The sequence below is a fragment of the Culex quinquefasciatus genome, chromosome 1 (genome assembly GCF_015732765.1).
Source record: "Culex quinquefasciatus strain JHB chromosome 1, VPISU_Cqui_1.0_pri_paternal, whole genome shotgun sequence".
NCBI lineage: Eukaryota > Metazoa > Arthropoda > Insecta > Diptera > Culicidae > Culex > Culex quinquefasciatus.
This window is the reverse complement of record NC_051861.1, coordinates 24,257,512-24,284,747: the sequence shown is the minus strand read 5'-3', so window position 1 is coordinate 24,284,747 and position 27,236 is coordinate 24,257,512. Positions and strand designations below refer to the sequence as shown.

General features: G+C 35.8%; 1 protein-coding gene across 8 annotated transcripts in view; it reads left to right on the top strand.

Moving 5' to 3' along the window:
* The window catches only part of LOC6039090 (polypyrimidine tract-binding protein 1), a 466,473-nt gene that overhangs the window by 172,209 nt on the left and 267,028 nt on the right, over positions 1-27,236 (top strand). For all 8 annotated transcript variants that reach the window (XM_038249980.1, XM_038249979.1, XM_038249974.1 and 5 more), the window contains one exon: positions 2,252-2,347. In XM_038249980.1, coding sequence (XP_038105908.1) covers positions 2,261-2,347 — 87 coding nt within the window. In that variant the 5' untranslated portion in view covers positions 2,252-2,260. The remainder of the gene's footprint in view (positions 1-2,251; positions 2,348-27,236) is intronic.

Below are 27,236 nucleotides of genomic sequence, written 5' to 3'. Positions count from 1 at the left end.
AGACTATCGTAAAATATGTACTGCCACCTTGAAAAAATGGCTATAGAGCAATTCCAGCTCAAATCAGAAATTTTTCCGGTACTTTTGTACCCGACCCTCTCCGATTTCAATGAAACTTTGTAGACATGTTATCCTAGGCCTTTATAAGCCATTTTTGTGTATATGGGGCCAACAGTACTCGAAAATAACATTTGAGAAGGGCGTAAGGTATTTAAATATTTTTGTAATTTAAAAATTACTGTATCTCGAAGCCGTTGCGTCGTATCAAAAAGTGGTCAAAGACAAACTTTTAGGAAATTGGACGGGGTTTCTGAAAAAAATACACTGAAACAAAAATACACGCCACATCTATGAGATTTTTTGATTTTTAAGTCTAAAACTTAAATGTAAAGGTGATGTCACGATTTTTTTTCGTTCAAAATTTTTGAAGAAATAGCCTAAAATATAACCAAAAGACTGACGAAACATGCAGGATGGTATGTCTCTCCTAAAAAAATACAAAAATCATTTACTAAAACTATTTTTTTGAAAGGTGGTCTAAACGTCAAAATTTTTGAAAACCGGTAGTAGGAATCAATTCCCCAGACAATTTTACATAAAAGTCTCCGCATTGACCATTGTCCTATGTCTAATCCTTGGGAAGATACAGCGTTTTAAAAAATGAAAATGCTGAAAAAACGGTTTTTTTTGTGGTTTTTGGCAATTTCTATATGACAGACTTGGTTTTTCAGTTTCGTAAATATTTTTACCGGAAAGCTCGTCCAATTTCCCATAAGTTTGCCTTTGACAGCCTTTTGATTTATGTCGTATTAATATTTACTTAATCAAATTTACTATTCTGGTTTCTACCACACTGAGAAAAATATTCTATTTTCAGTTATAAACAATGTAATTAAGCTTATATCTGTAAGTCCTTACATCCAATTGAAATGCTGTCAAAGGCAAACTTATGGGAAATTAGACGAGATTTTCGGTAAAAATATTTACGAGACTGAAAAACCAAGTCTGTCATATAAAAATTGCCAAAAACCACAAAAAAACCTTGTTTGAATATTTTCATTTTTAAAACCGCTGTATCTTCCCAAGGATTGGACAAAGGACAATGGTCAATATGGAGACTTTTATGTAAAATTGTCTGGAGAATCGATTCCCACTACCGATTTTCAAAAATTTTGACGTTTAGATAGATTTTCAAAAAAAAAAACAGTTTTAGTAAATGATTTTTGTATTTTTTTAGGAGAGACATACCATCCTGCATTTTTCGTCAGTCTTTTGGTTATATTTTAGGCTATTTTCTCAAAAATTTTGAACGAAAAAAATCGTGGCATCACCTTAAATTTAAGTTTCAGACTTAAAAATCAAAAAATCTCATAGAAGTGGCGTGTATTTTTGTTTCAGTGTATTTTTTTCAGAAAGACCGTCCAATTTCCTACAAGTTTGTCTTTGACCACTTTTTGATACGACGCAACGGCTTCGAGATGCAGTAATTTTTAAATTACAAATTACAAAAATATTTAAATACCTTACGCCCTTCTCAAATGTTATTTTCGAGTACTAATGGCTCCATATACACAAAAATGGCTTATAAAGGCCTAGGATAACATGTCTACAAAGTTTCATTGAAATCGGAAAGAGTCGGGTACAAATGTACCAGAAAAATTTCTGATTTTGAGCTGGAATTGCTCTAAAGAGATGCATGAAATTAAATTTGTTTTATGTTTTTAACTAAAATCTCAAATTTTGTTTCACCAATTTTTGTTCCTATAACTAAAAAAAACTTAAAGTTTCAGATTCGATGGTAGGTAACAAATTGCAATTTGATCAATTTCTTAAAGAACTGAAGTTGTAGTTGCAACTCCCGGCGGGAACATCACTCACCACCTAACATCGCAGCAGCAGCCCCACCTTGGCTGGCAAAATGGGACTTAAATTTTCGGTTCAGCATGATGAAGTTTTGCAGGAGCTAGCGATAGAGAGACCAGAGAGCCGTAACATAAGAAGCTCCTGTCCGGATTATGTTCCGCCGGCCAACCAACCGAACCAACAACAGTGGCGGCGCAACAACTAGTTGCGCGCAAGGTTGAATGCTTTTTTGGTGCATCGACCCACGCCAACCAAACCCCCGCTCATAATTACGCGGCGGGACGACTAAGCTGCAGCTGCTCTTATCAATATTTACCAAACCCCTTACTTGATATACCAAGTTCTAACCCTCTTCTTCTTGTTTACTTCTTCTTCTTCCTCCTTACAGGTAGCGGCCATGATGTCCTGCCCCCTTCCGTTACCATTACCACTACTTCCACCAGCGTTGCACGCAGATTTCCCTCCGGTCCACATCGGAGTTAAGGTGAGTGTATATCTGAACGCTGATTAACGGAAGCTGAATGACTGATACTGGATGGGTTTTGCAGCAGTCGTTGATTGATTGATATGTTTGGGGATTAACTGTGGGCAATGGATGATGGGCTTTGTTCGAATGGATTATCAAGGCAAAAAGTTTGAAGCGTGTTGTCGTGTTGAGTATTAAGACCGATTAGATGCGACGCATAAATTTTCAAAATTTAGATTTTTACTTTAAAAAGCTTTTATGCATCTTTTGTGGATTTCCTGTTGAATAATTATACAGTGAATCGTGTTTGCCTCGTTCGGCTTTATCACAACTGAATTTCTGCTAAATCAACTGAGATGCAGTTGCAAATTGTTAAATTTTCGGTTGCTTCAAACCATCGTTCTGTTGTGTTTTTACAATACACTGATACAAGTATTGAAAATAGCTACTTTCTGCGTAGATTCGCTGTTAATTCTATAAAAGCGTGCCGAAAGGCCAAATCGATCAGAAAATTCCATTTCAAGGTATGGATTCTCGAACTTTTTTGTATGAACAGCTCCCACGTTTAAATTGAGCCTTGTTTGAACGTTTGAAATCGATAAGCAAATCCAATTCATCCAAATCAAATACAAGATTTAAAATCGGAATAAAAGTCAGAGAAATTCTCATCTACTCAACACAGTAAAAAAAATCATGGTAAAATTTCATCTAAAAAGGAGTACATCTTTTATGTCAGAAAAAAGCTTTAATTTTACCTCTAATAATGTGTAAATTTACATCTGGCAGACGCTAGGGAAAAATATCTGTAATCCCAAAAAAATAATAAATCGGCGATAGTTATATCTAGATTACTAAGTCCGCGCCCCAACCCGCACGGCCATCTCGCCGCTGTGAAAACTGTACGATCAAAGCCAATGTAGCTCTATGTGTTCCGTACATTGTATACTGTATTTACTGCATATAGGGTACATATACAATGTACGGAACACATAGAGCTACATTGGCTTTGATCATTTAGTTTTCACAGCGGCGAGATGGCCGTGCGGGTTGGGGCGCAGACTTAGTAAGCTAGATATAACTATCGCCAGTTTGATATTTTTTAGCGATTACAGATATTTTTCCCTAGCGTCTGCCAGATGTAAATTTACACATTATTAGAGGTAAAATTAAAGCTTTTTTCTGACATAAAAGATGTACTTCTTTTTAGATGAAATTTTACCACGATTTTTTTTACTGTGAATATTTCACTTTTTTGATGTTTGTTGATTTCTTCATTATTATTCTAATCTGTTTGCCTAGTTTTTGAGACGCAAATCTAAGTAATAAAAATAATATTTACTGAATTAGGAATGTTTTGTTGATAACAAACATAACCACGGCGTGTTTTCTGGGCAACCTTATCAGGAAAAAATAGTCATCGCTACTATCAAATGTGTCTTATAGGAAATTTTCTCAGCTTTCCAATGCTTCTAAGAGCGAAATGTTTCATCGGAAAATTTCTGAGATATCTAATTTTTAAGTTTTTTGTTCTAAATTCCTTTATTTTTAATTGTAAACTTTATAATAACTATTCTGGAAACTTGTCAAATTATGTTTTTCATGTGTCATTTACTCATCAAAATGTGCAAATAAGGCAAGAAACAACTTTGGAGAAGGTTGCAAATCGCTAAACATTTTTAAAATTAAGTTTGACCGAGTTTTTTAATATATGGGATTTATTCAAAAATGAAAATCATAAAACCGTCTTAAAAATATTATTTACAAGAATTAAAAGATAATCACACAACTTTTGTGTACAAATATCACGCGACTGCTCTTATTGAGCTGATACAATCGATTTTTTGCAGGTTTGAGATTGTTAAGTTTATTAATGGATTTTTATGAATAAATATAATACTTCTTAAAGCATACAAGAACCGGGAACATGGATCCAAAAGATGATTTAAAATCGAAAATGTACTACCAATTACTATTGCAATGTTCAAAAGTCATATTCCCATGTGTATGAAATTACGAAAAAAATTTACTGTTGAAAATGCATTTAAATGTAGAAGTAAAATTTGTGTGTTTTAACTCTGAATGTTGAAAACACTGAACATACATTTTTTGGTTTCAACAAAAATAAAATATTATTTAACAGAAAAAATCAAACAAAATAAAACAATAAAAAATAAAGGAATTTAGAACAAAAAACTATTTAAACAAAAATCGAAGTATTTTCAAAACGTTTTAAAAACATAAGATAAGACTTCTATAATATTGCTGATTCCTTGATTATTTCATATAAAATAAAAATTATAAAAATCATTTCATACTCATGAAATGTTTTTTTTCCTGAAGCTCGCGACAGTAATTTATAGTTCAATTTTGAGTATATAACATATTTTGTATCCGTGCAATTGATTAATGTTTGGTTAAGGAAATATGATTTTTTTTTCATAAAAATCTAGTGATATCCTAACTAATCTCAAACTTGCAACAAAAAAATCGATGTTATCAGCTTAATTCAAGCTAAATCCGAGTATAAACGTGATATTCGTAAACAAAACTTATGTTATTATTGTTAATTAGGCTGGTACAAATATTTTTAAAAGTTTTTGTCACCCCCCCCCCCCCCCCCTTCAAAATTGGCCCGAAAAATCAGGGGGCAAAAAAATATTTTTACAATCAACTTCAAAATTTCAATGAAAATTCATGTGCAACCAGCTGAAATCAAATTAAAATACATTCTTCTGCGTTTGAAATCATTTTTAGCATGTTTGGGTTTATTAAAAAATCTTAAGATTTTTTGAAAATTTTCGATGCAAAATCTTTTTTTCGGTACAATTTTTGTTTTTGTCAGATCTCAGATTTTTTGAAAACTAATGATTGCAAAACAACTGAACTAGTGTAAAATGCATTTTAAAGCACTTTTTTCATTTAAATGTGAAGACTTTGGCTTGTTATTTAAATTTTTATATTTTTCCCCCCCCCCCCCCCCTTGACCTCGGCCAGGGCCGAGGGACAAAAACTTTTTTTTAAATATTTGCATCGGCCTTATTGCAAAACAAAAAAAAACATTTTTAATACGGTTTTATGATTTTCGTTTCTGAATAAATCTCATATATTCAATAACTCGGTTAAACTTTATTTTAAAAATATTTAGCGATTTGCAACCTTCTCCAAAGTTGTTTCTTGCCTTATTTTGCACATTTTGATGAGTAAATGACACATCATTTGACAAGTTCTGGAAACTTGTAGCTATTACAAAGTTTAAAATAAATAATACAGGAATTTAAAACAAAAAAATTAAAAAATAGATATCTCAGAAATTTTCCGATGAAACATTTCGCTCTAAAAAGCATTGGAAAGCTGAGAAAATTTCCTATAAGACACATTTGACAGTAATGATGACTATTTTTTCTTGAAATGTTTGTTCTAGAAAACACGCCGTGTAACATAAAACATAAACATATAACATAAAAAAAATCAACTCGAAAACGTGCAAACCCGTTAAAGGGACTCCTCGTGCCGTGTCGTGTTCCACCATTTCAATAATTCTTCACCTTTCGGTTCATAAATCGTGTGACTCTCGGCCAGCGCTTCGCGTGCTCCCGTGGAAATATTTATGAGATTGCTCGACCTGGTCACGGGTGTCTATTTTCTGCAAAGAAATGTGCGTGATGTGAACGAGTGAGTGAGTGGGGGAAGATGTTCGTGCAAATTGTGTGCGCTGTCCCCCTTGGGATGAGACACACTTCACGAAAAATGGGGTTTAAACTTTTATTTCTTTTGCGAATATAATCATTCTCAAAAAAAAAAAACAAGTTTCTCCCCAAATCATTTGTCTGGTTGTCTGTGACTCCAAGAAAAACTTAGAAAAGTGCAAAATTGGGGGACATTTTTCACATTTCATCGCTTTTCCAGCACACTTTAGAGGACGCATGGTAGAGATCCTATCGTGCAAGAATTCGTTCGTGGCTGCCGTGTGAATGAGTTCTGGTCGCGGTAATTGTGGTATTTTTATTGCTCTCTGGACTTCACACTGGTGACGGAGGGCTGGACACAAAGTCTCCAAAATAGCGTGAAATTAAATCAACTTGGCACACACAATGTGGCCCCGGGAGGTTCGTGATATTTGAAGAGGTTGTGAGGTGTGCTATTGTTGAAAAATTAATTTCAGCTTCGAGGAGGGATCGTAAATCTGTGACACCTTTTGAAACTATGCGAAAGATTGAGGCTGACACAATCTCTGGACTCGAGAAGGTTCAACAATTGCTACTAATTACTACAAGGGTGCCAAGTGTCCCTGATTCCGGTCAACTCCGCAGTCGGAATCTCTAAAAGGACGAATTAAATTAATTTAATAGCTCCCTTTGGGTGCTGGACCGTCCGGGTTGAAATGGAATGGTTGGGTTTCCAACTCTCCTCAGTACTAATCGTCGTAATGAGAGGTTTTATATTCAACCAGTGCGCGCACCGTGGCATGTCCTGCACAAAACCTTCACTAATTAGGCGTAATTTTTTCCCCTCATCTAAGTTGTGACCAACTACCTGCTAATGAGTCCATTTAATGCTCTAAAGATCCGAGATCTGGCGGTCGTCAGGCTTCAATAGTTTCAATTATCCAACACGACATCTCCCACATCCCACGGAGGGTTGTTGGCTTTCCCAACACCACACCGCGTTACGGCCCATTGAAGAAGATGAAATTTTCACCACAAGCATTGACACATCTCGCTCATACAGACGGAGAAACGGATCAATTTTACGCTTCCCGGCAGATTATAATTGCGATATCATCGCCAGCTCGCTCGCAGCTCAAGGATGAAGATCTTTGACAGCTCACCCGTCGATGATTTTACGCCGGGGAGGGTTGTTCACGGATTGGTGGGCACGACGTGAGGAAACCAGGACGAGATATTATTGGTTTGTTTGAGTTGAATATTGGAAAATTTAAGAACGATGACGATTGGGGCTAGAGGTTTAAATTGGGGAAATTACAGGAATTTTGAGCCAGAAAATGAAACTACGAGAACAATCAATACAATGTTTGATTCATTTTCTGAAGTACACAGTAAAAAAATGTGTAAATTTCGATTTTATTTAGCAAAATTTATAACTAAGTATTTATTCTGGTTTATTTGGAATAAGTTAATTTGGATATCAGGAGATCAAAAATAAAACATCAATTGACATGTTCTTTGAGTTTTCCCTCAAGTTCCCAGTGACTAACCCTCCACTTTGCCTACATCCGAACCCACTTTGAATCACTTTCCAACAAGCATATTCAAGCATCGAGGAGGGTCGTAAATCTCAACTCCATGGACCAATAGCGCGCAACCAACGACAAACGTCTCTCAAATAATCGTACGCGATCCATTATAAAATTTCCATCTTTTTACGGCCAATAAAAATTCACCTTTTACGACAGGCCCACTCTTTCTCGATTCTCGAGACCTTTGGGTTTGTGGATCCACCAACGCAGTCGGATCGACTCTTCGTTCCGGAGAAAAAAAACGCTTAGAAGCTGGAAAAATAGGATTTACAAACATGTCACGGGAAAAGTGTCACTGACAAACGCGATAAGACCGGCGGCTGCTTCGTGTTCTTCTTCGCCTAGTTCCGTTTCCGTCCCTTACGATTCGATTTTGCCTCACGGAAAGACAACAGCAAGTCAGTACTCGAACGGGAGATTGTCAATCCAATTCATATTTAATTGATTGGAAGTAATTTCTGATGTATGGATTGATTGGATTACCTTTAATCGCTGCAGCGCCATGTGGGGTCGTTTCTCAACTCCCTTTTCCGTCAGTTTCCGGTAGGGTTGGCAGCGATTTGCGTGTTTGCTTAACGATTCGTGGAAATGCTGGATCCGGTGCAGCATGAAGTCTTACGGCTTCGTAAAGGTGGGGGTGATTAGACTTACCAGCGGTAACGAATGTTCGTAATACCAAGGCTTGTGAGTTAGATTGGAGTCGGATATTTTTTTGAGGACCCGAAGTAGGAGTCTGAACCGCAAAATCTCCAGAAGCCGGAGACGGAGTCAGCTAATTTTCAACAACTTAGAAATTTTCCTGTTGTACAGACGGAGCTAAATCTCCAGTAGCCGGAGTCTGAGTCAAATTCCGAAAAAAAACGAAACTATTGGCACTACGCCCCCCGGGGCATGGCCTTCCTCTAACGTGGGATTTCTGCTCCAGCGCCTCTGACGAAACCGGGACCGACGTTTTACTTCATCATCCGATAGAAGCTCAGTGGATAAGGCGGGAATCGAACCCGCGTCTCATAGCATCATCGGGATCGGCAGCCGAAGCCGCTACCCCTGCGCCACGAGACCCACCAAATCAAATTCCATGGGGATGAAAAAAAAAGATATTTCCCAAAAGCTACCACAGCCTTAATTCATACTATATTATAAGAGATATTTTAAAAAAAATCAAAAATGTTTAAGAAACCACTTATAAACTTTAGACTAAATCGCATGGATTTGTATAGGTAACATTCTTTAAGTTTTTCATGGGATTATTATTTTTTACAAGAATGTCTTGCAAAGTTCTTTGTCATGACAGTCATGCTTGCAGCATATTCACCAGTTCTTGTATAAAAAAAGATGATAAAATTTCACAGCATTGAAAATGGATTTAAAGTTTCTAAGTTATCTTCGATAGCAAATGGGGTTAAGGGGTTACATACATGTAAATCGGCTTAAATGTCAGAGGTTAGTTTGACCTCACACTTAAACTTTTTTCAAAATCTGTTAACAAAACAAATTTGAAGCCATTTGGTTGTACCGTTGCTGAGATATAGCTATTTGAAGTTAGCAGTTTCAAAAAACGGGTGCCACGATATCTCAACATTGCTTCGACCAAATCGGCTCAAAATTTTGGTGAAGACTCGTTAAACCGATCCCGTGTGCATGACGAAGGTCGATTTTCAAAAAGTTTATTTTTAAAAAAGATAAAAATATTTTTCTGTTTTACATATAAAAAATGGCCAGTTTTTGATTTTTGTATTTTTTGATAATTCAAAATTTCAAAATCGGGCTTCGTCATGCACACGAGATATGTCTTGAGAGTCTTCACCCAAAATTTCAGCCGATTTGGTCCGTCCCATCTCGAGATATCGTGGCACCCGTAAAACAACTTGGTGTTCAGAGAAAAACGCTCAGAAAGTTAGACAGTTGGCTTTGCGCATGGCAAAATTCTGAGCCTAAATCGGCTCTAACTCAGTTAAATCATGAAATATCTTCATGAAATTTTCAGGAGTGATTGAAAATCATCTTTTAAGTGGATTTAATATTTTTTTTGTAATATGAAATTTTGTGATTTTCTACATGTATAGGGGTTAAGCAGTTTTTACTCCAAATTTTAATTCTTAATAATTAATTGTCAAAGTCAAAAAGAAAAAATCTCACCTACCCTATCCAAAAATCTTATCAGCATAGGAATCCATGGAGCATAGGACCTTTCTAAAAAAACTGTAGAATTCTGGATAGTTTTTTGATCTTTTAGAATTTCTGAGATTCACTTAGATGAATATTTTGCTGTTAAATTTAAACAAAAAAGTGATGTTACTCGAAAACAGTGCGTTTTATAAAAACAAACTAAAAAGGGAGCGTTTTATTATTACGTAACGCAAAAAAAAAAGATTTTTGGAGTCCCTCTCTCACCCCATTTCAAAATTTCCATGGGTAATTCTCTACCAACTCACACGAAATCGGGAAAAGTTGCCCCGGCCCCTCTTCGATTTGCGTGAAACTTTGTCATAAGGGGTAACTTTTGTCCCTGATCACGAATCCGAGGTCCGTTTTTTGATATCTCGTGACGGAGGGGCGGTACGACCCCTTCCATTTTTGAACATGCGAAAAAAGAGGTGTTTTTCAATAATTTGCAGCCTGAAACGGTGATGAGATAGAAATTTGGTGTCAAAGAGACTTTTGGTAAAATTAGACGCCCGATTTGATGGCATACTCAGAATTCCGAAAAAACGTATTTTTCATTGAAAAAAACACTAAAAAAGTTTTAAAAATTCTCCCATTTTCCGTTACTCGACTCTAACAAATTTTGGAACATGTTATTTTATGGGAAATTTAATGTACTTTTCGAATCTACATTGTCCCAGAAGGGTCATTTTTTCATTTAGAACAAAATTTTTCATTTTAAAATTTCGTGTTTTTTCTAACTTTGCAGGGTTATTTTTTAGAGTGTAACAATGTTCTACAAAGTTGTAGAGCAGAAAATTACAAAAAAAATTATATATAGACATAAGGGGTTTGCTTATAAACATCACGAGTTATCGCGATTTTACGAAAAAAAGTTTTGAAAAAGTTGGTCGTCATCGATCATGGCCGTTCATAGTCACCCGCGACAGACACGGACAACGAAACGAAGAAAAATGCAAAAAGTAACTTTTTCAAAACTTTTTTTTCGTAAAATCGCGATAACTCTTGATGTTTATAAGCAAACCCCTTATGTCTATATATCAAATTGTTTGTAATTGTCTGCTCTACAACTTTGTAGAACATTGTTACACTCTGAAAAATAACCCTGCAAAGTTAGAAAAAACACGAAATTTTAAAATGAAAAATTTTGTTCTAAATGAAAAAATGACCCTTCTGGGTCAATGTAGATTCGAAAAGTACATTAAATTTCCCATAAAATAACATGTTCCAAAATTTTTTACAGTCAAGTAACGGAAAATGGGAGAATTTTTAAAACTTTTTTAGTGTTTTTTTCGATGAAAAATACATTTTTTCGGAATTCTGAGTACGCCATCAAATCGGGCGTCTAATTTTACATAAAAGTCCCTTTGACACCAAATTTCTATCTCATCACCGTTTCAGGCTGCAAATTATTGAAAAACACCTCTTTTTTCGCATGTTCAAAAATGGAAGGGGTCGAACCGCCCCTCCGTCACGAGATATCAAAAAACGGACCTCGGATTCATGATCAGGGACAAAAGTTACCCCATAGGACAAAGTTTCACGCAAATCGAAGAGGGGTCGGGGCAACTGATGTGTGAGTTGGCGGAGAATTACCCCCATACCATTTTTAATTTTTTTGTATAAAGCGTAAAAGAACGCTCCCCAAAATAATTATTCCATTGACATTTCACATCAAAACATCATTATTCCCAAGTAACATTTTAGGCTTTATCAAAGCTGTCACAACCGCTATAAAACCTATCAGCCGAAACCAACATTAAAACCACTAAGACGTAACAGCCTCCCCAGAACCCCGATAAACCTCTGTTGAAACCCAAAAGGACCTCCGCAAAAGGTTGTCACGGCCTATTTATATAACCACAACTGAATCCTAACAACATCCTCAAAGCCTTGATAAAACCTTCGTTAAAACCTAGTCAGGAGTTAAGGAAAAATTACATTTCATGCGTCTTCAAACGTCTTATGCCAAATAGGTTTTATTTTGGCAAAAAATAAGTCTTTGTCTTGCCACATGATAAAATAGGGATGGTTTGCAAAAATAGCGATGATAAATAATGGATATTGGAGGTAATCAAATTAATTTGAAACCTAATTTCTCGTAATTGGTGGCTAAAATTCAGCTTCGGTTGAAATTTTATTGATAAATGTTTTTGTAATCATGGTTTTAAATGTTAAAAAATATTTTATTGCAATTCTTTGAAAAAAATGTTCAAATTATTTACAAACATCCATCGCTTTATAATTATATCAGAAATTCAGCATAAGTGAGTGTTTTCGTCAAATTTAAATCAAATTTCTCAGTTCTCTATTTTTTCAACCAAAATGGCGGTCAATCACATTCAATCAGAACTCGCGTTTGGTGCCATATGTATGCACTGCTAATTAGCCGCGTTAAAAGCTTATTCAGGAGCTTTTAGATTTAAATAAGCTTTTTGCATGCCTAATGGTACTTGACAGCTAAAACACCCTTGGTTTTAAAGAAGCATGCGATAAAACCGTTTGGCATGACATTGCCATTGGCTCTTTCATAAAACCTTATTAAAAGCCATTTAGCTTTTATTGTCACAAGGTTTTATGTCCGAGGCATAAAACCCTGTTAGAACCTATTGATTAGCTCTCGCTTATTGGTTGCGGTGAATGCCCAAATTAAACCATTAAGCAATCAAGATGCTACCATTAAACCTTAATAAAACAAGGTGGTGGCTAGTTGGTTTAAAAATCTTACTTGGGTAGAATGATGTTTTAGAAAAAATATGGGTATTTTTGCGTTTTCTTTAAAAAATTCTTAATTCTTTTTTAGAATGGCAATATATAGTGACAAAATGGCCCACTTATCATCATTGAAAAACGAAAACATCGTTAGGGTAGGGTAGTCATCAATGAGACACTTTTGGTTTTCAACTTTCAAAGATTTTTCTCATGTTTTCATCACCATGTTTTAATAAGCTTTTTGTTGAATTTTCTTTCTTTTAATGTGTTCTAACATTGACCAAAATATGAGATCGATCTGACATCTACAGCCAGAGTTATTCAACTGTCTCATTGTAGACGCACTTGGCAGGAACAATGAGACACACTACGAAAATCAAGATTTTTCTAGTAAAACATCATGTTTTTGTATTGTTCCATTGTAGGTAACTTGCCTTGTACATTTTAGAGCAATTTTGTCAACATGAAACTTTAATTAACAAAAGTTATACTAAAAAGTATTTAAATTTTGTAAAATCCGTATATTCATACCAAATAACTTTGTATTTTTGGTTAAGTGAAGTTAAAACTCTATAAATATGCCAAAAATCACTTTTAATTCATGTTTTGAAAGATTTCCATCGATTTTGAAAAGTTTATTGAAGAAAAATCAATGTGTCTCATTGTTATCCATGGGCTGAAATGAGTGGGGAACAATGAGACAGCCCTGGATTCTGGGTATATTCTAAATTTTGGCCAAATCTAATGAAAGGACATTGTAGCCCAACTTAATCCCTATGGAACGTCGAAAGAAATTTGAAGAAATATTAGTTTTGGTGTAAATGGCAGCCTACGAGCGAAAAAGTAATTTTTGTCCATAATTTACTTTTACACCCCAGAATCAAACATTTATGAATAACTTCAAGGGAGCGTCCATAACCAAAGCCACTATAATGGCAGAAGTGTATCCAGTACACACATCTTTCTCCCAAATATGAGTCTGATTGGTTGAAACTACGACTTGTGAGAGCCATTTTATCATTGTTCCCCGTGTCTCATTGATGACTACTCTACCCTATAGCACATACTTGAGTGTTGAAAATTTCAACTTTTGAGCACTTTTATCAAAATATTATACTTTTTGACATACACAGCAAAAAATCCGATGGTAAAATCGCTTGCAAAAGCATGCACATCACCTTCATCAAAATAAGCACTTAATATTGCACACTGCATGTACAATTTTTGCTAACACAAAAAAAAAAGTTGTAACCGATAGGATTCAAACCCAGCGCCAATAGTAAGGACTGGCTCGTTATTCCACTCGGCCATCACACCGATGAAAAACTGTAAGGATAAACGCATATATCGTCGCCATCGTGCTAACTTGTCGTACGTGCATTTTGGGCCAAATTTAGTTAAGAACGCCATTTTGTGCAGCTCACAATGCCTCACCTTTTGACCTTCACAGATCCCCAAAATTCGATTTCAATCCTGAGATATTCAACAAAAACCGAAAAAACTCCGTGCATTTTTGTCACTTTACATATGAAAGTAGTTTCAATCTTGTCGTGCTATCTTGTCACTCCCTGAAAATTGATGTAAGTGCGACAAAAGGCCAAAGGGATTTCAGGCCAGGAAAGTCAGGATGCGTTTGTCGCACGTACAAGCTAGACTACCATAAACATTTGTAATTATAACTCGGGACTCCAGCAACCAACGTCAACCAAACTTTGGGACAATGCACAGAATGGTGAACCAAACAAAACGTGTTTGTTATTGTTTACATTGCGTGCTCTCGTTTTTGAATATTCAAGGTCAAACATTAAAACGCGTTTTTCTCGGAACGTCAAAATGGCGGGTGCGACAAGATAGCACGACGACGTCGATATGAGCTTGACATTTCGGTCAGGTTTCCCATACTGATGGGCTACATATTTCAATGTGTAAAATCACATTGAATTGCATAAAATATTGCAATATTTATTGTACACCCACGCCTTTTACACGCAGCTGGATTACTACATTTTTAGCTGCGTAGTTTTAGTTTTTGAGTTGACAAGGACACCAATCTAAAGGGAATTGCATTGCTTCATTGAAAAATAATTATATTATAAAAATTATCCTAAAACATTTCAAAAAATAAAATTAAACCACCTTTTGTGATTATGTCATTCGAGGATAGGCATCATCCATAAAGTATGTCACGCTACATTTTTAGAGTTATGATTTTCATACAATATTTGATAATTTTGGTATCAAGTAAATGAAACTCAAAATCTTTTTTATTTCGAACCAAGTATCAGAAGAAAGTCCAACCCAAGACAATCAATACCGTTATTCAGATCCAATAGTTGCAAATCCGAACAACCCCTCAAGGCATCGTTTTAAAAATTCAAATCACCTTTCAATTTATCCCTCAACCTTCAATACCATACTGTTCGAAAGAACATCACCCCCTCCCAAGGAAGAACGTCCCAATCAACGGGGACCCATTATCGGGTTGTAAGCTCGTATGGTCACTCACACTCATTGTGCTTGCTGCTGGGTTGTCAAATTTTATTAGGGGGCTAACCTCACTCCGCTTACCCCCCGGTCCGGTCAACGGTCACCCTACGGGCATAAACTTCCGAGAGCTGTGTTCCGAATTTTGGTTCGTCCTTCCACGAAGGGGTGGGTAATAGCCCCAGGTCTCGTACGCTCTGTGTGTGACAAGCCTCAAGAAAAGGAGGGAGAGTGAAAGGAGTAATGTTTTTATTTAATTTCATTTTTATGAGGAATCAAACTGTGAAGGTTCTGGTTCTTAGGACCATGTCAGGGCCTGGGACGACCGACCTCCCTTCACCGCTTTGAGAATCCTTTGAAACAAGAAAACCATGTGCCATATAGTAGAGAAAAGACGAGCATCTCCGAGGGGTTGGGGTGGGGCTGAGTGTGTGTCCTTGGAAATATCATGAAAAATTTACACCACATTTAGGTAGTTTTACCGGCGATGGATGGAAAAGTGTCCGAGAGAGTTTGGGGAAAATGGCTGTGCAACACAAGAACAGGAGACCATTTGAAGGAATGTACCACCGGCTTTGTGTCATAAACATTACATTTTGGGTGGAAAAATTGATAGCAGAATCAGAGCTGGAAAATGGGCAAAGGAGAGCAGGGTTGCCGGTGCCAATTTGTAATTGGACATAAAGAGATCTTCACAAAATGATACATCTTCGAAAAAGGCAAACTTTTCGAACAAATAGTTTGCAAAGTAAACAAATCTGGCAACACTTCCCAAACACATTTATAATCACAATCTGAACATACCTTTTGAGCAACCGTTGTCGTTTTGCCTTTTTCTTCCGGTTTCGTGAACACCTTGCTTTCCGTTCAACCCTTTCGAGAGCTTTCAAAAAGATGGCAAAAAAATGCTTCAGCCCTATTGCCAGCCAAGCTCTCCAAAATAAAACTTCCGCCGTGGTGCCAGTACGAAAACAGCTTACTCACTCTCTGGTGGGACCAGTACTTAGTAAATATGTTATGAGGACACACTCGCACACACACACACCCACATTGGCCCGAACAACAATGCTCGTTACGACTGTTGATACGATTTTTTTCTTGTGTCCCCGTCCGAGACCCCCGGCCACCTTCAGCACGACGTCGTCGTGCTATCTTGTCGCACCCGCCATTTTGACGTTTCGAGAAAAACGCGTTTTAATGTTTGACCTTGAATATTCAAAAACGAGAGCACGCAATGTAAACAATAACAAACACGTTTTGTTTGGCTCACCATTCTGTGCATTGTCCCAAAGTTTGGTTGAAGTTGGTTGCTGGAGTCTCGAGTTATAATTACAAATGTTTACGGTAGTCTAGCTTGTACGTGCGACAAACGCATCCTGACTTTCCTGGCCTGAAATCCCTTTGGCCTTTTGTCGCACTTACATCAATTTTCATGGAGTGACAAGATAGCACGACAAGATTGAAACTACTTTCATATGTAAAGTGACAAAAATGCACGAAGTTTTTTCGGTTTTTGTTGAATATCTCAGGATTGAAATCGAATTTTGGGGATCTGTGAAGGTCAAAAGGTGAGGCATTGTGAGCTGCACAAAATGGCGTTCTTAACTCAATTTGGCCCAAAATGCACGTACGACAAGCTAGCACGATGGCGACGAGCAGCTTTTAGTTACTTCATCCGGGAGTGTCTCCGGGCGGGCACAGGACACCAGAACCAAAGCATCAACATTTTCAGCTTCCTTTCCGTCGCCGCCGCTGCCGGAATTTGAATCTTTTATTGGCGTGACATGTGTGGATGGGGCACGGAGGGAAAATTTTCAGTAATTTTGACTGATTTTTTTTTTTAAATTGACTAATGGCTATGCTCGACTTACTTCGAATAGTGTGTAACAAATCAACCAAAAAATCAAAACCTCCATAGCAGCGTGCCTCGGATGGCACCGTCGCTGCTGAACAAGCTTGAATTTTTCCCCTCCGTGCACCTGCATCGAAACGAAGCGTATTTACATGGACTCCTCCTGGTCGTTCGACCTGTCTTCCTCCTCTCCCCCATACACACACACACACAGGTGAAACATGGTGTGTCCCATCGGAGGGCGAACCGGCACAGTCAGAATGCGCTCCGCTTCCGGACCACGTACCATGGCAAAAGTTGACACAGGAAGACAGCAGCAGGACCACACTTTTCAACGTATTTTATCTCTTCCCCTCGGTTGGAAGCTTTGTAAGCCAGCCCCACCACTTTCCTGCAGGGGTGGTGATTGTTGGTTCCTTCTTCTAGGGAGAGTAGTTGTGACCTTTTATCCTGGCCTGGATTGAAATGGGTAATGATTTTATTTCCGGAACAATTGCCAAGCTAATTGGTGGTTTTGGGGCAGAAGGTATTCTGTGGCCGAGAGATATTCAAAAGGAACTGCGGTTGCAGGGATTAGTGATTAGGAGCAGTTCTTATGAGTCGTTGTTTTTGGAAACTTAGCCACTTTTTTGTGTACAATTACATACATACATACATACCTAAAATTTTCATCGCTGCTAGATTTTTAAGTTGTATATTTATAAAATTTCGTCCTGGCCCAAAAAGTACCAGATGGTTATGTCATAGTCATAACCGAAAGAATAAGGACAGCTAGGGCCCTTCACCTAAGTGATCAACACCGCAGGACTCTATAATGTCCAAAACTTTAACCTTAATGTCCAATTGATGGTCCAACATAGGAATCTTTACCTTTTTCCAACCATAGGGTTGTTTACACCAGACTTTTACCAGTTCAACTCTAAGAGCCTTTTAACCCGATTATCCAAAAATGATGGGTCCTATTCCAATTTGCTACCTAAAACTCGATTGTGAAAAAGGCAAAAACTGTTTCAATCAAATCCTGAAAAAAAAATTATTTTCAAAATTAACAAAACTATAAACCGTAAAATATTGCCTCCTGACATAAAATTATCACTTCACTTCACCTCATTTCATTGAATGAAATTTTGTTGATAATAAATTTACCAGCACATTTTTCAGTAAAATCTTGCTACTTAAATTATATTCAGATTAATAATATTGAAATATCAGAATAATAACCAAAAAGCATCTTTAACAACATAAATATTTCAAAAAAAGCAATCTTGATTTTCAAAATTTAGAAGCTAAAAGTAAGTAATTATCACAAAATGCTCTATTTGCTTTACTGTCGCAAAATTTAAAATAAAAAGTCTTATTTTGATTGAAAAAAGAAATAAACAGAGTTTTCTGCATAGTTTAAAATCGATTTTGCAATGCTTTTCATGGAAAAATCAGTTTTAGTAAGTATTTTTTGTGCTCTGTATTTTTGTGTAAATTTCAATCAGATTACAATCTATAAATCTACTTTATGCATTTTAAATCAGATTAAGGCTTTATCTACAAATTTGGAATTTTGAGACAGCAGAAAGTAGCATAATTGTAATGATGTATGTAGTATTTTGGGATACTTTCTGTGGAGGTGCGACAAAAGGTCGAAGGACATAAAGTCAAATGGATGAAAGGTCAAATTCTAAAAGGTGTATTCGACCGTTGCGTCTTAAAATTACAAAAAATTTGGTATCCAAACATATTTAAATCATCGCTGAAATTTTGAAGTTTTCCCAGTATTAGTGAAAAAATGTTGTTTTTTTGCCGATTTCGTCATTTTTCCGTTTTTGCGTGTGGCGCGTCGAAAAACTCAGTTTTTATTTTCAAAAAATCATATCCCCGAAACGTACGGTTCGACATCGCCAATTTTTTGGTGTGTTATGTAAAATTTTCCGAGGAATCCGATAAAAATATTTTCAGACATAGGTACTTTGGTCCAGACACGGTCAAAACGCCATTTTATGTTTTCAAGCGACTTTTTCAAATGTTAAGCTTGATTTTTTAAACTTCTTACTATTTTTTCCAAATAGCCAAACATCATCTTTCTTTTGAAAAAAAAAGGTTTTTGCGAAACATGACGAAAATTGCAATTTTTCGAACCACTCTAGCACGATGTAGGTTACCCTTATGACCAAACAAAAAAATACGGGCTAATTATTTTGGCCAAGGAACCCCCAGAAAAATTTTGAGCCCGATTGGGGAACTTTTTTTTCGGTTTAGGATTTTTTCAAATGGAATTGCTGCTTTATGGTATTTTTGACCAAATTTCAAGGCAAAGAATAAATTAGCAATTCCCCACGATAACAGCATGATTCGAAAAAAAGTTCTCCGATCGGGCTAAAAAAATTTCTGGGGGTTCCTTGGCCGAAATAATTAAACCTGTTTTTTTTTGGTTGGCCATTAGGGTGACCTACGCCGTGTTAGGGTGGTCCAAAATATGGCAATTTTCGTCGATTTTCTTTACTTTTTTCAAAAACTCATATCTCCATAATTAAACCCGTTTTTTTTTTGGTTGGCCATTAGGGTGACCTACGCCGTGTTAGGGTGGTCCAAAATATGGCAATTTTCGTCGATTTTCTTTACTTTTTTCAAAAAATCATATCTCCATTTCATCCGATTTTAGCTATCTTAGGCGCAAAATTAGTTTGGCTATTTGGGGAAAATAGTAAGAAGTTCCAAAAATCTAGCTTAACATTTGAAAAGGTCGTATGAAAACTTAAAATGCTGGTTTGAAGGTCTCGGAACCAAAGAGCCTATGTCTGAAAATATTTTTTATCAGATTCCTCGGAAAGTTTTACATGACAAATCAAAAAATAGTGAAGTTATGTTTTCAAAACTCTGAGATACGATTTTTAGAAAATAAAAACTGGGTTTTTCGACGCGCCACTCGCAGAAATGTAAAAATTACGAAAACGGGAAAAAAATCGAATTTTTTCACAAAAGCTGCGATAACTTCAAAATTTCAGCGATGACCTCCTATACATGTTAGTGTACCAAAAGTTGCGTATTTCAATTACGAAAATGTTGGTACCCTAACATGTATTGAGGTTTTGCAGCGCGACTGTGTTTCACATGTAGGTGGCGCCAAAATGAGGTTACTTGCCAAAAATCGTATTCCTTTCTGCTGGATTGAAGAACAAAATCGCTTGTTTCTCCTGATTCCCTGCATCAATCTTAATGAAACTGGTTGCAAAAGACGAGAAAAACTTTTTGCTTTAAAATTATGAACATCAATTTTTGGGCGCGCAAAAATTTGTGAACTTTTTCTTCAAAAACATGTTTTGGAACACGAAAAAATGAGTTTCCCCGTATATATCAATGAAATAAACAGTTATATAGTTGATAACAGATGTGTTTACGTATATTCAACAATTTTTATTGATTTTTGACAGACTTTCTTGGCAAATAGTCCAAATTACTATCTTTTTCTAAATTTACAGTTATCTCATAGAAAAATCAAACAAATATTGGAAAGTAGTACACCAAATTGTTGGAAATAATTTTTCTCATCCGAATCCGACATAAGTTTTATAAAAATGTTGATTTTGGAGGTAAAAACACATTTTTACAAAAAATCATAGGTTTCTTCACAAACTACAGGACTCCTTAACCTAATTACCAACACTATGTCCTTGCAATTTTTGTGTTCAATAGTAGAGCCCTTTACCATTTATGGTTGAATATTAGTCCTGTTCCTACGATTCATCACTAGAATTCTTTAAGCTTTTTGTGAATATTAAGGCGCTCTACCCTAAAGCACAACAACAGAGTAAATTACCCTAATCTAAAGTATTTGTCGTTCCTTAGTTGTGACGTGACAAACACAAATCAATCTTTTATTTTTGAAGAATTTATGTTGGCACATTTTTTTAACTTTCCGTTCAAAGTTTTGAGCTTTTACGCAATCTATCAACTCCCAGTCGTATTCACCTGTCAAAATATTCTGTTTCCACCCTGCGCTGATCCCAAATCCCGGTATGGTGAAAGCCTATAAATCGCTGTGCTGATAGGACAGCGTCATCGTTTTTCTATCTCCCTCCGCTAAAGACTATCGATATCAATCAACTGGTGACGCTTTCATAACGATTTTCTCCCTTTGGAACCCCCGTTCTCCCAGTCACAGGGTTTTGCTACTCAGTATTCATAGAAAAATGGCAAATCAAATTGCATCACTCATCTAGTTTTTTTTTTCAAGTCTCTCCAACAATGGAGTCACTTTCGCGCGGGATTCAAAATCAATCACTTTACAAAACATCATTATTATGAAGGGTTGGTGTTATTTTTTTTCACCCTGTCCCTGGGAGGATGGTAGAAAAAATTGAATATGGAAATCGGTGGCGATGATGAAGCGGCCTGCGGAGTGTATCCTCTCCTTGGCTGGTGGGATCGTTACTTTTTTTAAAGAAAGATGTGGGTTTTAGGCGCTCTTTAGAACTAATGCATCGTTGGGTTCAAGATCGGGGGTTCTTACAGCAGGTCATAATTTGATTTAAATAAAAATGAAACTTTGAACAAAATATTAACAACAAATTTTTCAAAGTTTATGGCTCATAACATTTTTAGATGATTTCATGCAACATTATGGATTTTCCGACGCTTTCTTCGTAATTTATCGAACCCCTGATCCCGCACATTTCGAGGACCACAAATCTCAGTCTAGTCACGCGCTTGGGGCCTAAAGCGAACAAAATCATCGCGTTGATGCCTCATCCTGGTCCTGGCTGTTAGGCCGAGGTGCCGTCATCGATAAGAGCTTTCTTTCCGGCCGCGCGCCGAGTCATGAAAATCGATAAACCCCATCAACAACACCCGATGAAAAGCTGGCCGTGGCCAGTCAGAACAGAACCGTATACAGATTCGTTCGTTCAGCCGACCAGAACATTATGTTTGCGGAGGGGGAGCCTAACAGGTGTGTGCTCATAGTTGGTAGGGTAGCTGGGAACGTTTTGGACCTGTCTCTTTTTGGAAAATTTTGTTACTTGATTCGCAAACTTTGTGAAAGTTCGAATCAGATTCACTTACCATAGATATTGAGATTGTGCAGAGCACCATTCTGACTGCTCAGGAAGAGAGATGATAATCTGTCGACGGTGAGGCAGTGAGGCAGAACGCGTGGCTAAATCTTGCCTCGTATAAAGCCCATCGACATCGAACCGGAACCAACTCGGTGCACACACAAACTAGCATACCACATCGGGTAATAACGATAATGCTGGTAATACAAAGTAAGCTCTTTTTATGGCCTATCTGAGCGCAGTGTCGTCGTCGTCCTTCCAGGACCGACCTCGTCCTCGTCCAGAGATTCGAAGGAAAGTTTGAGCCCAGCCGTGTTGCGCTTCCGGTGGTACACACGTTCGGGACTTTTGTGTCCAGATCGGCGGACCCGTGTATTGGCCTCGGGGGCCCTAGAACTCCACGCTGGTTGTTCTGTCTGTCTGTGCGGCTTTGTCTTTTCTCGAAAAACTGATGGAGAGGGGGTTCTTTTTTTTGCGCTGATGTGAGCATATTTTTGTAGCAGATTCTCCCCGACTATGTTGTGGACGACAAGAAAGGTTCTGGTATTGATGAGCCCGCGGGTTAGGGATTGATTAACGACAGGTGAGTTTCCTGTAAATCACAACGATGTGATGAACTTTGAGAACTGAGGCTTCGGTCTTCGCACAAAAAAAAAATACTTGTTTTTGGAAAACAACTTTCGTGCAAGCAAACCTAAAATTTGAAAATAAAAGTTCAAAATTTTAAAGTAAAAAACATCACCAAATGTTTCTGCAAGCAGGGTTGACAGGTCAAAATTTGAAAAAAAAAATAAAATTGGCCAAGTACCGAAAACAAATCTGGAAAAATCTCGCTAACGAAAATCTAATAATTATGAAGCTGTGTGCTTAGCTTTTTTGAAAACAAATGATTGTGAAATCATGGTTCTAGTGTGTTATTCATAACAAAAATTCATGCAGACGCATAAATTTATATATATAGTTTTATTTTTTTTATTCATTTTTTCGTATGGCCACTGACCAGAGTCGAGGGACAGTATTTAACAATATTAGCAACATTCAAAATGGGTATGATAATATGTTCAGACTATTGTAGTTTTTACGTTGTCTTAAAAATAAATTAATTCTGAAATTAATTACAGAATTCTAAAAAAAGTGTTGTTGTTTATTCCAATTTTCTATGTTTTGTCTTTCTTACAAAAGAAAGGGTTAAGGTTTGCTTTTGTAAAAACGCTTTTCTCAGAAATCTTGTAAAATTCGTGCACGGCGAGGATTCGTCCCAGGAAAAAATCCTGTTACTAAATTAAAGGTAAGGATGCGCTCTTTCGATTGAATTTTGGCCCGAAACCCGGAACTCAAAGTCTGATTTTTGAGAGCTCTTTTTCTGAAATACATGAGCGATGTCTGCATCCGCTCTTAAAAATGTGTGTCTTCCATCACTGGAAAACCGCTCGTAAAACCCACAATTTTTATGTTTCAGATCTGGAGCCGTGAGATCGGAGACGAACATTTTATTTTTCGATTCAAAATGTTCGACCAGTAAATGTGGTCAAAGCCATTTTTAGAGGTATTTTTTGGACTATTTTACAGATACCACTATCAAATTAAAAGAATTCAGTTTCAAACAAAAAGCCATTCGAAAACATGCGCCATGAACTGCTTGGGCCCAAAATTTGAAACTTTTCCAAAATATATTTCCAGAGATATAGCCATTTTGGTGTTTTTCGTCTTATTTTTACCCTATTTTTTTCTAATTTCTTTTTGGATTTATACAAAATCATATGCAGTCATCCCACATATTCGGAACACCCACAAATTCGGAACACTTTTGTGATAATTTGTCAAAATATTACAAAATGCAACTTTTCTGCCGACCCTGCTATTTTTAGGACCTTTATTTGGACATTCTCTTGCTATTTCACTAGTAAAAGTAATACTTTTTAAACAAAAACTGCATTCCAAGACTATTTTATCCTGAGCAGCAAAACATTGCCTCCAAATTGCCTGTTCCATGATTGTGGGATGTTATTGTGTCTCCCACAATTGTGGAACACCTGAATTTAACTGATATTTTCACAAAAAAGTTATCAGACCATTCATATAACATGACTAAGCATGAGTTTTATTGGTTTCAGAGTGCGAAGTCATTATTTTGTAAAAAATATGTACTCCTGGAGAGAAAAAAAAGTTTGTTTACATCGTAAGAAAAAAGTGTTCTGAATTTGTGGATTTTAAGGTTCAATGTTTCTCTTTGAAAACTTGATATAAAACGTAAAAATGTACAGCCGGTCTATACATCAATCGAAAGATCGCAAGAAAAGCTTTTATATGGAGATAAAAGCAAATAATTATGTTCAATTATCGATTTTCTATGATTTGTTGAACATTGGCCGATCTGTAAACTGTTCCGAATATGAGGGATGACTGTACTGAACATCAAATTCGAAGTCCCGGCTCGTTCTCGCTCGAAAGCTCGACAAGTCGTCAAGTCGAAGCTTCAACGCCAGCGCTTTTACGCTTGTGCGTTTTACGCTGCCCGTGAAAGTGTTCTTTCTGGCTTCTCATAATAGATCGACAAAGTGCAATAGCGATACATATTTTTTAAGCTAATCATTTATTTATTTTTTCTTATAATTTCATTCCAATATTTTTTTCTTTATTAAATTTAAATATCTTGCGACAAATAATGTACCTTTGAAATTAAAAAAAAAAATGGCTTTTGAAGTTCAGCCTAAAAAGATTCGAAGCTTCAGGTCAAATTCTCAATGGGTGGTATCATTATGTTTCTGAAAAATTAATTACACCAATATATTTCTCGGAGTTTCATCATTTTGTAAGAAAGGCTCTGTTTCACCTCTGGTGATATTAAATCGGGTTTTTTTTATTATTTTCAGAATGACAAGTTCTTTTAAAATAATTCATAAAAAATGGTTTTTGAATTCTTTTCGAACATAACCCAATCTTTGAAAATAAATTGCTCAAAAAAATCTGTGAATTAAACATTGTGTCACACATAAGCCAGGTTTTAAAAGTCATTTGTTTAAAAAAAGTTTCTATGTTTCTATGATTTTTTGCATTCTCTTTTCAACTTTTCCATTCTTTTTTTGAAAATAATTTGGTTTTACAGTGAAAGTGCCTTTACTAGTTTTTTTCGTGAAAAAAATGGAACATGAACAGTTCTGTGAATAACTCTAATAAAAGGTTTTATTTATTTATTTCTGATTTTTTTTGCACGACTTGTTTCTTTTTTAAAAAGGCAACTTAACCCTCTATCGCCCATGGTTACTCCAGTGCACCTCTAATTTTTGTCTTCAAAACTAAATTTCTCTGCAAACATCCTTTTTTTTCAACCTGATTCAACCTGCGTTAGTTTATATAGATTGTTGGCTTATATCATCCAATTTGGTCGATCCAGTTACGAGTTACGGTAAAAACCGTAAAAAATCTCGATTTTGCTCTGGGCGGGACGGGGTTAAACACATTTTTGTAATTTTTCTTTTATAGTTTTTTCATTCATAAAACACGGGCAGCTCTTGAAAAATATATTGACTCGATATTATTGAGTGATTATTTATCTGAAAATTCATGTTTTAGCGTTTTTTGTAAAGGTGTTTCTAGAGAGATTTCTAGAGCAGTTCTCTCAGATTTGGGTCATTCAATTTTTTTTTGGTATTTTTTAATCCGACTGAAACGTTTTTGGTGCGTTCGGTATGCCTAAAGAAGCCATTTTGCATCATTAGTTTGTCCATATAATTTTCCATACAAATTTGGCAGCTGGTCATACAAAAATGATGTATGTAAATTCAAAAATCTGTATCTTTTGAAGGAATTTTTTGATCGATTTGGTGTCCTCGGCAAAGTTGTAGGTATGGATATGGACTACACTGGAAAAAAATGATACACGGTAAAAAAATGTTTGGTGATTTTTTATTTAGCTTTTTGTCACTTAAAACTTGATTTGCAAAAAAACACTATTTTTATTTTTTTATTATGTTTTAGAGGACATCAAATGCCAACTATTCAGAAACATTCAATATTACGCCCTTTTAAAATGTTAGTCTTAGTTTGAAAATTTTGAAAATATTTTTTTCGAAAAGATTGGAAAATTTCACGAATGTTTCATATTTAACATTGAAAATCGAATTATAAGTTGCTGAGATATCGACATTAGAGAATGGTGTGTTGTTTGGGCGGGACATAGAAAACATCAATTTTCCTGTTTTTAAACCTTTGCATGGCAATATCTCAGCAACTAAGGGTCGTATCAACTAAATTCAGCTTTTCAAAAATATTTTTTTCAATGGTGGGCAAACATGTGCACTAATTAAAAAAAAAATGAAAAACTGCTTCTCTTTTTTTAAAGTCACCTAAAAAATGATTTAACTTTAGAATGGTGCACATTATCAAAATTTCACTAAAGTACTTTTTGATTTCAAATTTGATTTAACATCAAAAAATAAAGTTGAAAAATTTTTGCGACCAATTTTACAATTTTTTTAAAAAATCTGTGTTCATTCAAAAATTCATAACTCACTCAAAGATGTTTTGCACAACCTGGAAATTTCTGAAAAGTTGGCATTTTATGTCCTATAAAACATATCAACAAATAAAAAAATAAAAATTGTGTTTTTTTGCAAATCAAGTTTTAGTGACAAAAAGTTAAATAAAAAATAACCAAATTTTTTTTTTACCGTGTATCATTTTTTCCAGTGTAGTCCGTATCCATATTTGCAACTTTGCCGAAGACACCAAATCGATCAAAAATTCCTTCAATAGATACAGATTTTTGAATTTTCATACATAATTTTTGTATGGCCAGCTGCCAAATTTGTATGGAAAAGTATATGGACAAACTAATGATGCAAAATGGCTTCTTTGGGCATACCGAAGGCACCAAAAAAGTTTCTGTTGGATTATAAAATATAAAAATAAAAATTTAAGAAAAAAGACCGATTTCGTAGACAATTGCTCATTAGTTTCATAAAAAATGGTTTTTATTTTATTAGGAAAATTTGTAATTCATTCTCAATAAAAAATATCATTATGCAGTCAAAAATGAGTTGTTTAGCCGGAAACGTATATTTGGTGAGGCTGTTTATACCAGAAAAAAAGTTATCATTCATATTTCCATGCCTTACTTTTGGTACCATCACAATGTTTCGCCTTTTTCGTAAATATTTTGAAAAACACCTTTTTTTAATTTTAGAAAAAGATGTTTTTCAAAATATTTACGAAAAAGGCGAATAATATGATATCTCACCAACGACAAATCGTAGAAGGTCAAAATATGCTCTAAATAAAATCAACATTTTATGCGATTGAAAAAAAATATAACTGGGATGTATAGTTCTGCAATCATTATAAAACATAAACATTCAGCGAAAAGTCCCATTTGGTGAAACAAACATCGGC